Below are 12,860 nucleotides of genomic sequence, written 5' to 3' on the forward strand. Positions count from 1 at the left end.
GAGAGACAGAGAGAGAGAGACAGAGAGAGAGAGACTGGCAATGAACATTTACAGCATCACACAGTGCATTATAAATCACTGTGCTTGAAAACATCACAATGTGGACAATATGTGTCTAAAAGTCAGACCTATTTAAACAACATTTCTTCCTCTAAGATCCTGAATGATTAAACAGACTGAAAAGTGACTCACGGCGGCGGTGGCAGGAGTGTGCACGTGGACGCAGCAGCGAGCGTCTGGCCTGATGGAGTAGATGGCAGCGTGGGGGCTGAAGCCTGACGGGTCAACCCTGAGGTTGGTGGAGCCCTGGTCAATCACATCCCCGATGATGTTCAGCTTTACCTGGGAGAGGGGGGAGAGGAGAGGCAGAACGAGAGAAAAGAGCATTAGCCATTGTACAGTCACACAAAATACACATGTATGGTTTTACATACACAAACATGTGAATCACTTCCCTTGAGAAGAATACATATACATTGTGAGGGAGACATCTGCTAGCTATATAAAGAGGTAATAACAATTTAAATGGTTCATACACTCATCATCAGGAAATGTACAGAAGGAATGGTAACCGTATCTGGTCTTGATACTGTATGTCCTCAATGAGAACTTCATTACCATGTGTCATTAGATTACCGGCTACCGAAGAGGGTTGGAGAGCAGAGAGAGAGAGCGAGAGCGAGAGAGAGGAGGAAAGGACAGAGTACAGCCAGTTCTCCATACACAACAAATTATGATGAGACAACACAGCCAAAGTGGTGTGCTGAGCAGTATTTCTGTCTGGAATAAAGCCCTTTTGTGGGGAAAAACAAATTCTGATTGGACGGGCCCGGCTCCCCAGTGAGTGGGCCTGGCTGCCAAGTGGATGGGCCCGGCTCCCCAGTGAGTGGGCCTGGCTGCCAAGTGGATGGGCCCGGCTCCCCAGTGAGTGGGCCTGGCTGCCAAGTGGATGGGCCTATGCCCCCAAGGCCCCCCCATGGCTGTACCCCTGCCCGGTCATGTGAGATCCATAGATTAGGGCCTAATGCATTTAATTCAATTGACTTATACGAACTGTAACTCAGTAAAAACTGAAATTGTTGCGTTTACCTTTTTGTTCAGTATAAATCTAACATCTATTTGTACTTACAGAATCACCAGATGACCAGGCTAAATATGAAGTGTATACTGTTACAGACGCTGAATATGAAATGTCCGACTCTGTTTTCCAGCCTGACAGCCATATGGGACAGTGGGAGGATGACAGACACCAGTCGAATCGATTAGTTTGTCCAGTTAGATGAAATAACCAGTAAACCATGTCTAACGTGGCAGCTGTCAGACGAACAGACCAGCCGATCGAACACTAATGACCGGTTAAGTTACATCACATGCTTGGATTGTGAGAGACCAATCACATCCTTCAGTGTCCAGACCCCTCTACAAGTCTGCCAATCAGACGTCAGAACAGCTCAAGTTCTACTGTATGCGTGTGCACAGCAGTCCTAAAAATAATGGAGGGAAGTGTTGTTGAGTTGAATATCAAATGTGACGCAGGCTGATGACACGTTTGCATTCTGCGACAACGACGTACAGAGGCAGCAGACCCCTTGGTAGCTATCAGCTTGTTGGACATAGAGAAGAGGTGACCCACATGTCTATGGAGTTCACATATCCTTGAATTCCTTGGGGTCCTTTGAGTTGAACCAATCACAGAGATACATTTTGACCTCCTGACCCCACCCCAGATATGACGTGAATCTCAGTGGACAGTTCAGCCAGAAGGGGGTGTGTCCCCCCCCCCCCCTCTCTGCTGTACTGTTTTCAATGGAGACCATCCAACTTCAATAGCAGCAGCTGGCCAGAATTCTTTACTTATTGTGACCCAACTCTTGTGAGACTAAAATTATCCCCAAATCTAATTTAGAAATCTGATTTCTGAGTATACATCTACTGTATTAAATGTCATGTAAGTGTTTTATAAGTGCATCATACCCTAGGGACAATTCAAGGGTTAGAGGAAGGCTAGCTCGAGGACGTAACAGTCTCAGTCCCAAATGGCACCCTACATAGTGCACCACTTATGACCAGGGTGCCCATAGGGTTCTGGTCTAAAGTAGTGCCCTGTGTAGGGAATAGGGTGCCTTTTGGGATGCAGATAGAGTCCACATAGATCATCCACTAGCTAGCGAACAGATCCTTGCTTCATATTGCTTTTCGATGTGGCTAAATTGAATAAACCCTGTAATGGGAGTATGGTACGTCAGAGAGAGGGACTGTGTTTGGATGTGAATGTCCAGCTGATCAGAAGGAGTGCCTGCTGGGTGATTGGCTTGGAGCATGGAGTCAAACAGGTAATCCTTTCAAAACAACAACAACGATGATCCAACAAACTCTCAATCAAACAACTAATCCTCCTATCAAAGATCATGAGCGCGAACGGAGTGGAATGTCTCTTACCTTCTCAGTTCCCATACTAACTACTAATGAAACATAATCTAACTTTAATCATAGGGCCAGCTGTCTTCCTACAGGTATCCTCTCCTTCACCTTCTAGCTCAGACAGCCGAGCCACGCAAGAGCCCAGAATATCAACCCTGACCCCCCTGTGACCTTTCACTACACAGTGACCTCTCACACACTGAGCTCTGGATGACTTCCTTTCTCTCAGGAGGTCAATGGTGTTCGACATCTAAAACCTTCCCCCGAATGAGTTCAAACCCATAACAGACCCGTGGAGAAAGAGAGGGAAAGGAAAAAAGAGAAAAGAGGCCTTTAGTAGTCAGCTAGTGGTCCGCTGGAGTATAGTAGTCAGCTGGAGTATAGTAGCCAGCTGTATAGTAGTCAGCTGGAGTATAGTAGCCAGCTGTATAGTAGTCAGCTAGTGGTCCGCTGGAGTATAGTAGTCAGTTGGAGTATAGTAGCCAGCTGGAGTATAGTAGCCAGCTGTATAGTAGTCAGCTAGTGGTCCGCTGGAGTATAGTAGCCAGCTGTAGTATAGTAGTCAGCTGGAGTATAGTAGCCAGCTGGAGTATAGTAGCCAGCTGTATAGTAGTCAGCTGGAGTATAGTAGCCAACTGTATAGTAGCCAGCTCTAGTATAGTAGTCAGCTGTAGTATAGTAGCCAGCTGTAGTATAGTAGCCAGCAGTAGTATAGTAGCCAGCTGGAGTATAGTAGCCAGCTGGAGTATAGTAGCCAGCTCTAGTATAGTAGCCAGCTCTAGTATAGTAGCCAGCTGGAGTATAGTAGTCAGCTGGAGTATAGTAGCCAGCTGGAGTATAGTAGTCAGCTGGAGTATAGTAGTCAGCTGGAGTATAGTAGTCAGCTGTAGTATAGTAGTCAGCTGTATAGTAGCCAGCTGTATAGTAGTCAGCTGTATAGTAGCCAGCTGTATAGTAGTCAGCTGTAGTATAGTAGTCAGCTGGAGTATAGTAGTCAGCTGGAGTATAATAGCCAGCTGGAGTATAGTAGCCAGCAGGAGTATAGTAGTCAGCTGGAGTATAGTAGCCAGCTGCAGAGTAGTCAGCTGGAGTATAGTAATGTAAAGTAAATGTAATGTAAATGTATAGTAGTCAGGCTGGAGTATAGTAGTCAGCTGGAGTATAGTAGTCAGCTGGAGTATAGTAGTCTCAGTCATCTCACAGAGACAAAGCTTCTGTGTGTGTGACTACAGTACTACAGTAAAGATTACGTTTCTAAATGTTACTCTGCCGTTTGTGACGGCATCAACCAAGAGAAACCAGACATATACTAGGAGTAGGATCTTTTCAACTTCCAAATACAAGTTACCAACATTCTTCATTCAATTCAGTCATCACTAAGTTAACATCGGAGTGAAGAGTTCTGCATCTCTTCACAATGACATTTGGCCTAGTTATTCTTCTCTCTGGGAAGATCTCAATTGCATTCTCCTCGCGTCCTCTCGCCTCGTCTCTTTCTCAAAACCAATTGGAGGAGAAGGTCGGAGGGGAGGGACCTCTGGCTTTCTCCTCCAATAGGTTTTGAGAAGGAGATGAGGAGAGAGGAGAATGCAATTGAGATCTTCCCTCTGTCTGTCTCGGTCTCTCTGAGCTCTCTCTCTCTACTGAGTTACTGATCCAGTCTGAGCCCCACCCTGTCAGACAGCTGAGCTGAGTGATGCTTGTTACTCCCACCTGTCAACAACTAACTCTGATTGTTCACCTGCAATGCACTTGACGTGTCACAGAAACTGGTGCTTGGAGTGAGTGAGTGAGTGAGTGAATGAGAGTGTGAGAGAGTGAGTGAATGAGAGAGTGAATGAGAGAGTGAATGAGAGAGTGAGTGAATGAGAGAGTGAGTGAGTCCTACAGGGGAGGCCATTCTTTTTTTCTTCTTAGAGCAGCAAATAGAAACTAAGAAAGAGAAAGTAACACCAGCGGTTCTGCAGCAAAACTAGCCATAGGACATCAACATTACCCAGCATTCACTACCACCACTGACATGATACTGGACCAGAGACAATGACAAATAGACAGGGTGGTTTTGGTAATAACATGGCAGCCAGTCAGACAATAACATGGACAATCACAGACGCAACAAAGAGTCAGTGATAAAATACTCTTCAAAAAGTAACATACTGTAGGAATTCCCACAGTCAGCAATATCCCAATCTCACCAATGAAGAGATACTGTAATGTAACTGCAGGATAACATTGTATTCGCCATATCAAGCACATTACTCTACTCCCCTGACCTCCATGGCTTGACTAAACACAGACCAGTGTGTGTGTGTGTGTGTGTGTGTGTGTGTCAGCCTCTGTGCCAGAATGTTAGATTTCTGCTAATCCAATAGTTCTCTCTCAAATAATTCAAGGAAATAGACGGCTGATTAAGTGTTGGCGCTGTTGTGCTGGGTTTATGAGAAGGGCTGCCAGAAACCTTTTACTCCACATGGCGCAGTACATTGGCTTACTGGCACAAACACACAGACTACACCTCCAACCTGGGCTGTGTTCAGTAGGACCAAATGGGATAAAATGGTTTGAATTGGAGAAGGACAATGAGCATTCTTATTGGACAATATCAGAGATAGTTGCTCTTCCATTTCAAAACCTTTTATCCTGTTTGGTACTACTGAACACAGTCCAGCACACGTGCTTCCTGGTGCTTTGGTGTTGGACTCACCAGGTTGGATGCGGACGCCTCAGCGAATGACAGTCCTCTGGGGATGATGAGGATGTGGTCCTGCTCTTTGCTGACTCGGACCTGGACACAACAACGTTAAAACACCTTGTTATGACCTTGAAACTGCACAGTGCTGCTGCTGCTGACACAAACAAAACTTTAGGAACCTGATGCTCAAACACACTGCTCCCAAACAAAAGGACAGGCACACAGTTGTATGTGTCCTGAAAACACATGCTGAGGGTAGTCCTGTAGGCAGGGGATAGACAGAACTCAGATGACACATACCTGCTTGCAGTATGTCTCAAAACACAGTTCTACAGAATAGGTTTATGATGAGTTATGACACGGTTATGACAGTTCTGAATGAGGTTAGTGCAAGGTTTATTTCTTACTGTGATGTAGGAGCTGGCGAAGTGTGCCCAGCTGAACAGGTTCTAATAAAGGTTTTAAAAAGGTTATCTAATGGTTGTCTTACTGTGATGTAGGAGCTGGCGAAGTGTGCCCAGCTGAACAGGTTCTAATAAAGGTTTTAAAAAGGTTATCTAATCGTTGTCTTACTGTGATGTAGGAGCTGACAAAGTGTGCCCAGCTGAACAGGTCCACCAGTCTGTAGAGGCTGGCCAGCTTGCAGCGTGTCTGCTTCTCCCCCTTCACCAGAGTGGTAGACTCCACTCCATACATGTCGTTGATGGGAGTGACCATTCCAAGGCCTGGAGAGGGGGTGAGCAGAGAAAGCAAAGCAGAGAGGGTTAAAAATGTTTTTTAATTTTTTTATTGTTGAGTGTGGGGATTGACAGCTCTCTTGTTCTCTGTATAATTATCAATATGAATAATAACATGAATCATTAACAATCAATACACACAGCCTGCATATTAGATTACCTGCAGCCTGGGAATGGAGACAGACCATGTTCTCTCCATTCTACTAAGTACATCAACTGTTCTAAGAGGAAACCAATTCAATCATTCAATACATATTTCATTTAGAGAGACAAGATACTAAACAGATTTCAGATCAGTTGTTAATAACCGATAACCATCCGAGACAGCGGTAGAATACATCTGGGTTCGTCTCATCTAACCAACTGATTTACTATAGAGTGCTCTACACTGGACAGTGGACACAAATAGCAACAAGCCATCCTTTGACACTGGCAATGTTCATATCAAAGAAAATGCTATGTAGTTACAGTACATTTTTAAATAATTCAATCATCTTACTTCACATATTTCCTAAGTAATAAACAATACTTGACAATCTTATCCTTTTCATTCCTCATTTACAACAAATTACAGCAAATTCCGTAACTTTCCGCTGGTTGCTGAGATTAGTGGTGTTATTATGTGGACATATTATGGGATATATGAGGTATAACTGAGGACTCTATATTTCAGTGGTTGTCGTGGTAATTGATCATTAGTTCCACATTCCGAGGTCTGTAATTGTATGATTGGAAACAGATTTCACATGTGGAAACCTGGACTGAACAGGGGATGAAAACAGAGAAATATATGCCAGGCTTTTCCAGAGTCAGCTAGGAGGGACAGGTTACTGATAGATAGTGTGTGTTTCTGTGTATGAGCGTGCGTTCTAACAAGTGTGTGTGTCCATACAGATTTGGAAGTCTCCACTTTTCAAAAACAATAGAGTTAAAAATATTGGCCTAGTTGAAAGTCAATAGTATGGTATGCAGCTCCAGTGAGTGGCAGTTGGGCATTGCCTGGGTGACGGGCTGTACCAACAGCACTGCCTCCTGAGGGGGGTTACGGGCCGTACCACCAGGATTGTTTTCATTAGGCACCAAATGGAAGAAAACTGAAAAAACGGACCCGAAACAGAGAGGGATTACCTGAACATTCAATAAGAAATGCTCATTTTCATTTGACTTTGCTACATGTTTTGCTACGGCGTGCCCTAATGGACCTACCACTACTACTCACAGGGGGAGGTTACGGGACCTACCAACACTACTTACTGGGGGGGGGGGTTGCGGGACCTACCAACACTACTCACAGGGGGAGGTTACGGGACCTACCACTACTACTTACTGAGGGGGTTGCGGGACCTACCAACACTACTCACAGGGGAGGTTACGGGACCTACCACTACTACTCACAGGGGGGTTACGGGACCTACCAACACTACTTACTGAGGGGGTTGCGGGACCTACCAACACTACTCACAGGGGAGGTTACGGGACCTACCACTACTACTTACTGAGGGGGGTTGCGGGACCTACCAACACTACTCACAGGGGAGGTTACGGGACCTACCACTACTACTCACAGGGGGTTACGGGACCTACCAACACTACTTACTGAGGGGGTTACTGACCGTACCAACACTACTACTTACTGAGGGGGTTACTGACCGTACCAACACTACTACTTACTGAGGGGGGTTACTGACCGTACCAACACTACTACTTACTGAGGGGGGTTACTGACCGTACCAACACTACTACTTACTGAGGGGGGTTACTGACCGTACCAACACTACTACTTACTGAGGGGGTTACTGACCGTACCAACACTACTACTTACTGAGGGGGTTACTAACCGTACCAACACTACTACTTACTGAGCGGGGTTACTAACCGTACCAACACTACTACTTACTGAGGGGGGTTACTGGCCGTACCAACACTACTACTTACAGAGGGGGGTTAGGGGCCGTACCAACACTACTACTTACTGAGGGGGGTTACTGACCGTACCAACACTACTACTTACTGAGGGGGGTTACTGACCGTACCAACACTACTACTTACTGAGGGGGGTTACTGACCGTACCAACACTACTACTTACAGAGGGGGGTTAGGGGCCGTACCAATACTACTACTTACTTAGGGGTGAGGTGCTGAAGCCAGCCACGGATGAAGACATGAAGAAGTCAGCGATCTGTCGGAGGGCCAGGAGACCAGTGGGGTTGTTGCCTTTCTTCTTCTGCTCCTCAATCAGCCCCTCCAACTCATCCTTAAAGACCTGGAGACGAGGAGAGGGAAAATGAAGAAGAAGAGAGAAACATTAATCACAGATTAGACTGGAGGTCGTTGGGTGTCACTCTCTCAGTAAACCCAGACTGACTGACTGACTGGTCTAAACTGGCTGACCAGGGACAGAGAGGTCTATCCTTCTGTAATCTCCACATCCTCAAGTCCCCCCTGCACTACTTACAGCAGTACTGATACAGGCACACACTACTGCACACCCTTCTTTACCCAATTCAGTCTTCTTTTTCTTCCTCTCCATCTCTTTCTCTGTTCACCTCCCTTCCTGACTGACCCAGTGCTGCTTCCAAAGCACTGCCACAACTGGAACTAGGACAGGTAGAGCTGAGGATCAAGGGAACTGGGGCGAGTCACACACACACACACCGCCCACACACTCTTCAACAGCAGGGCTTAGATTTACCACAGTGTTGACTAGATTTAACCTCAGTACAAGAGTTACTAAGGCAATAACTTTGATATCCCATTACATCTCATTATCTCTTTATAAAAACAACACTATAATTTGAGAGAGAAACTGTTTACAATAGCACGGTTAGTCTTGATGTACTGAAACACATCAATCAGAAAAATCCCTATTACATATAAAATGTTAGCTATATATACTATAAAAAGAGATCAAAAGCCAATAAACTGAATTGTAATAAACAAGTAATAGCTTGAAAGACTGTATAGAATGACTAACTGACAACGGGATGGGCCACCATGTTGCAATTGTTGCTTTTGCAAGAGAGGAACCGTTGTTCCGTTACTTAGTGACCTGGGTCAACTCTTATAAACGTCTTACAGTGCATCTCTTAAAAACAAGATTCAGAGAGGGGGAAGAAATAGGACGTGACACCATTTCAGTACAATGACTTTCTAAATAGGAACACATCCAATATTAATGTTTTTATTCCATGTCTCTCAGACACACACACACACTTGCATAAGAGTAGTCAGCTCCACAACAGCCTGGGTATAGATTCAGAGTCTCACCCTAAACACAAAACATTTCTGACAGTCTACTCTTCTCTAACCCCCCCCTCCAGCCGGCTGGCCCCATGGGATAGTCCATTATTGTTTGCGGATGGGATCGGGTCGATTCATTTCCCCTCTTGTGGGGGTGGTATTGTAAAATCTCTACAGCATCTCCTGGGAACACAGAACAGAACACAGAGCCAGTATAACTCTAGGGGTTCTGAGGGGTTCTGAGTCAAGGCCAAACATTCCGTTGTCGTTCAGCCCCTGTTGCCATAGTGACGGTTTTGGCTAGGTCTGGTTGCTGCACTGCAGTGGTGCGGATGTGGATAGGGTGTCTGCTGGGCTTGAGGTTTGTTCTGGACTTTTCTATTATACTGTCGACTGTGCTGTTACAGGCTGGAGTGAAAAGACTTGTCATAAACTCCATACTGTTCCCATGATTCTATTTATCAGGCCTGGGAGGGGATCCTGTGTGCGGGACTTGATTACAACTGCCTTCATTACTTCTGAATCTGCATCAGTCTTAATAGTCTTTTACTGGAAAAGGCCTGCACGTGTGTATGACACACACACACACACACACACACACACACACTGTGGCAGGCATTTGCAGTGTGCGAGCTTGTGATGTGTTCAAAGACAGATTATAACGCTGAGCGGCAGGGATTTCATCCCCATCACCTTCATCTAACAGATTAAAGTGGATGTGATCATACGTTTTTCGACCCTCTAATCCTCTGCAGAGAGACTAAAATAAAACACAGATACAGCTCACGGAAGAGCATGTTATCTAGCTGCTGTGGTGTGTGTGTGTGTGTGTTTAAACCCACAAGGCAACCCTGTGCCATAACACTGTCCTAACATTGAGTTGAAACAAACAGCCAGAGCCCAAATCTAATCAAGCTGGCCTGAGGTCCTTCTCTTGACATGAATAGCTGTCCACCATCCTGCCTGAGAAAAAACAACAACACTAAACTGAAAAGTCAAGCCACGGTCACAGAGAGCTTTCCCACTTTCACGAGCCACGCCTCTCCAGTTATTGGTTGGAGCGTATGGGAGGACGTGTGTGATTGGTTGGACGGTCAGGCTTAGGAAGAGAGGATTCCGTGTGCATTCACAACAAAGAGATATTCATCTTTCAAAATGGTGTCTTTAATATAGTCTTTGAGCTTCTCTCTCAATATTAAGACATGCAGATTGGAGCTGGTCCAATAGCTGTCACTGTGAGAAAGAAATCTCTTTGAGGATACACTCCAAAACCTCTCCCTTTTAATCGTATCAGAATAAAGGCTTATATTTTGTGTGACAAAGCCATAAACAGCACTATATAAAAGCCTTCCGTGTATAAATGTTACATCTACAGTATGTAATATTTCTGTATTACCTAACGTGTTGTTAAAAGAAATCAGCCTGGCATTCAACTATCTATTTGTTGGGATGATCGTCTTCCTGCTGAGTGTAGGGCTGCTGACAGACAGGTAAGTGCGCTGGGATGCAGCTGAACCCTGTAGCGTGGGAAAGGACAACAGACACCTATGACTAGACTGTAGCTGGGTTTGCTATCGCGCGTATTGTGTTTGATGGGAGGTGATGAAAGGGTTTTAAGTCACCACTGACTGTTTTAATGACACCACTACCCCATCCAGACACACAATCTGGTCAAATAAATACTCACAGTTAAAGACACACACACACACACACACACACACACACACACACACACACACACACCATGGTCCAAGTGAATCATAGAATACCCTGTAATTACAACTAGACACACTCCCAACCGCCTTGCTAGTTTAGTGAGCACAATGATACTCTTTCATGTGGACTGTGTTGCAAGGTGGGAGAGAGTGAGAGAGCGAGAGACCGAGAGAGAGAGAAAGAGATATGTTAACTTGCTTTGGCAATGTTAACATTAGTTTTCCATGCCAATAAAGCCCTTAAATTGAATTGAGCGAGAGAGCGAGCGAGCGAGAGACAGAGAGAGAGACCGAGAGAGCAAGTGCCAGCCAATCAATTCTATTGACGTGTGCGTCAGTAAAAATCGGTCCCCCATTCCAGCTGCAACACTGCCTGCAGGAAGGAACTGTCTGGCAGACCAAAAGAAATACTGTACATCCCAGCTAGCACCCAACTCCCTATACAGTGCACTACTTTTGACCAGCGCATTCCTCCCTGGGGGTTTGTACTGCCTAGCATATGTCATGACGTTGCCCTCTTTGGGTACAGCGATCACTATCCCCCTCTCTCTGTCTCCTACACTCAGGCTGCTGCGACCTCCGGTCGTAATTTCCTGGAGGAGATTGTCTCCTCATGGCCACAGTATAGAGAGAGAGTGAGTTTTCATAGAGAGAACAAAGGAATTTCTTCCAACTCACAGAACTTGAGGTCCGAACAACATTTATGTTCTGGAGAAGGTATAAAAGATTGGTTGAAGAATCCAGCTACGAACTGGTCCATTTGGTACAATTTTGTGAAACTCATGGGAGACAATATGGCCAGATTACCACAACACTGTTTATATAATAGCCTCAGTTATGAGGCTTACATCTAATTGTTGTATAAGATGAATGAGTGAGGATGATACTGTTTGTGAAATTGTGTAATGTGATTTTGGTCTGTTTAATGAAGGAAACTCCAATTCCCTTTGGAGCTTAACTAAATCAGAGGACCGCCCATGAGCACAGTTATGGTCGGGCATCCTGGGACAGGCCCTTTTCTGCTCTTCCGAACGAAACCCCCACCCGGGTTTTCTATCACCAGACCATGTTTCTCTCAATTATGAGAGGACTAAGGTTGAGACCAGCTTACCTCGATAACGAGAGGGCCAAGGTTTGAGAGGAGACCATAAACCTGAGTATAAGGTTTGAGTGAGCCCGAATGAGTGAGCGTTCATGTGCAAAGGATTAGCATTTCAATTGTTATAATGATCAACTTTGTAGTGTCTCATCTCAGTTGACCCCCACTTCCCTTTGTGTCCACCAAGCTGCAATACCGGTTTATCCCTCTAGGGAAACGCCGTTATCATTTCCTTGTAACTATCTACTGTTTGTTTATGCTTTTCTGTGAATTACTTAGTAATTACATGATTTAAGACAATTGATGTATGGTTGAATCATAGTGAAGACTGGGTTCGTGCAGATAAACAACAATTTACAACGTTTGGAATGAGACTAACGTGAGGTAAAGAATAATTCATTAATCGGAAGACTAAGTGATCAGATATAAATATCTGAAAGTTATATTAGGAAAATTATAACTTTATAATCTGAATATTTTCCTTGGTGCCCCGACTTCCTAGTTAATTACAGTTACATGATTAATCAGTTTAATCGCGTAATAATAATTACAGAGTTATTTGATAAATAAGTCTTCTGTTTAATGATGGCAAAGACACGACACCTAACATCAATACTTCAGTACAGCATCATCTTGAATGTGCAGCTGAAATCTCTGTCTTTCACTCTCTCTCTCTCTCTTTCTCTCTGTCTCTGTCTCTCTTCTTCTCGGTCTATCATTGAAAGATAATGTAAATGTCAGCACACAGGTCATCTAAGCAATATTGCTCTATAACCTAAATCACAAACCAAAAGCTATCTAGGCAACGTTGAGATAACGTAGCTGCCAAACCAAAAGCTAGCTAGGCAACGTTGAGATAAAGTAAATAAACCAAAACATAGCTAACAAACGTTGCTTTATAACCTAAATGCCAAACTAAATGGGATAGTCTCTCAGAAAAGCTTCCCGTTTGGAG

At 44.6% G+C, this 12,860-nt stretch overlaps 1 protein-coding gene across 1 annotated transcript in view; it reads right to left on the bottom strand.

Annotated features, from left to right (window-relative positions):
- The window catches only part of LOC115116266 (gamma-adducin-like), a gene marked incomplete at its 3' end in the record, with an annotated part of 57,296 nt that overhangs the window by 11,459 nt on the left and 32,977 nt on the right, over positions 1-12,860 (bottom strand). The window contains exons 3-6 of the mRNA XM_065015071.1: positions 7,976-8,114; positions 5,687-5,838; positions 5,126-5,206; positions 193-342 (exon numbers count right to left, since the gene is read on the bottom strand). Of these exons, the coding sequence (XP_064871143.1) occupies positions 193-342; positions 5,126-5,206; positions 5,687-5,838; positions 7,976-8,114 (522 nt within the window). The remainder of the gene's footprint in view (positions 1-192; positions 343-5,125; positions 5,207-5,686; positions 5,839-7,975; positions 8,115-12,860) is intronic.

Source organism: Oncorhynchus nerka, unplaced genomic scaffold (genome assembly GCF_034236695.1).
Source record: "Oncorhynchus nerka isolate Pitt River unplaced genomic scaffold, Oner_Uvic_2.0 unplaced_scaffold_1727, whole genome shotgun sequence".
Lineage (NCBI taxonomy): Eukaryota > Metazoa > Chordata > Actinopteri > Salmoniformes > Salmonidae > Oncorhynchus > Oncorhynchus nerka.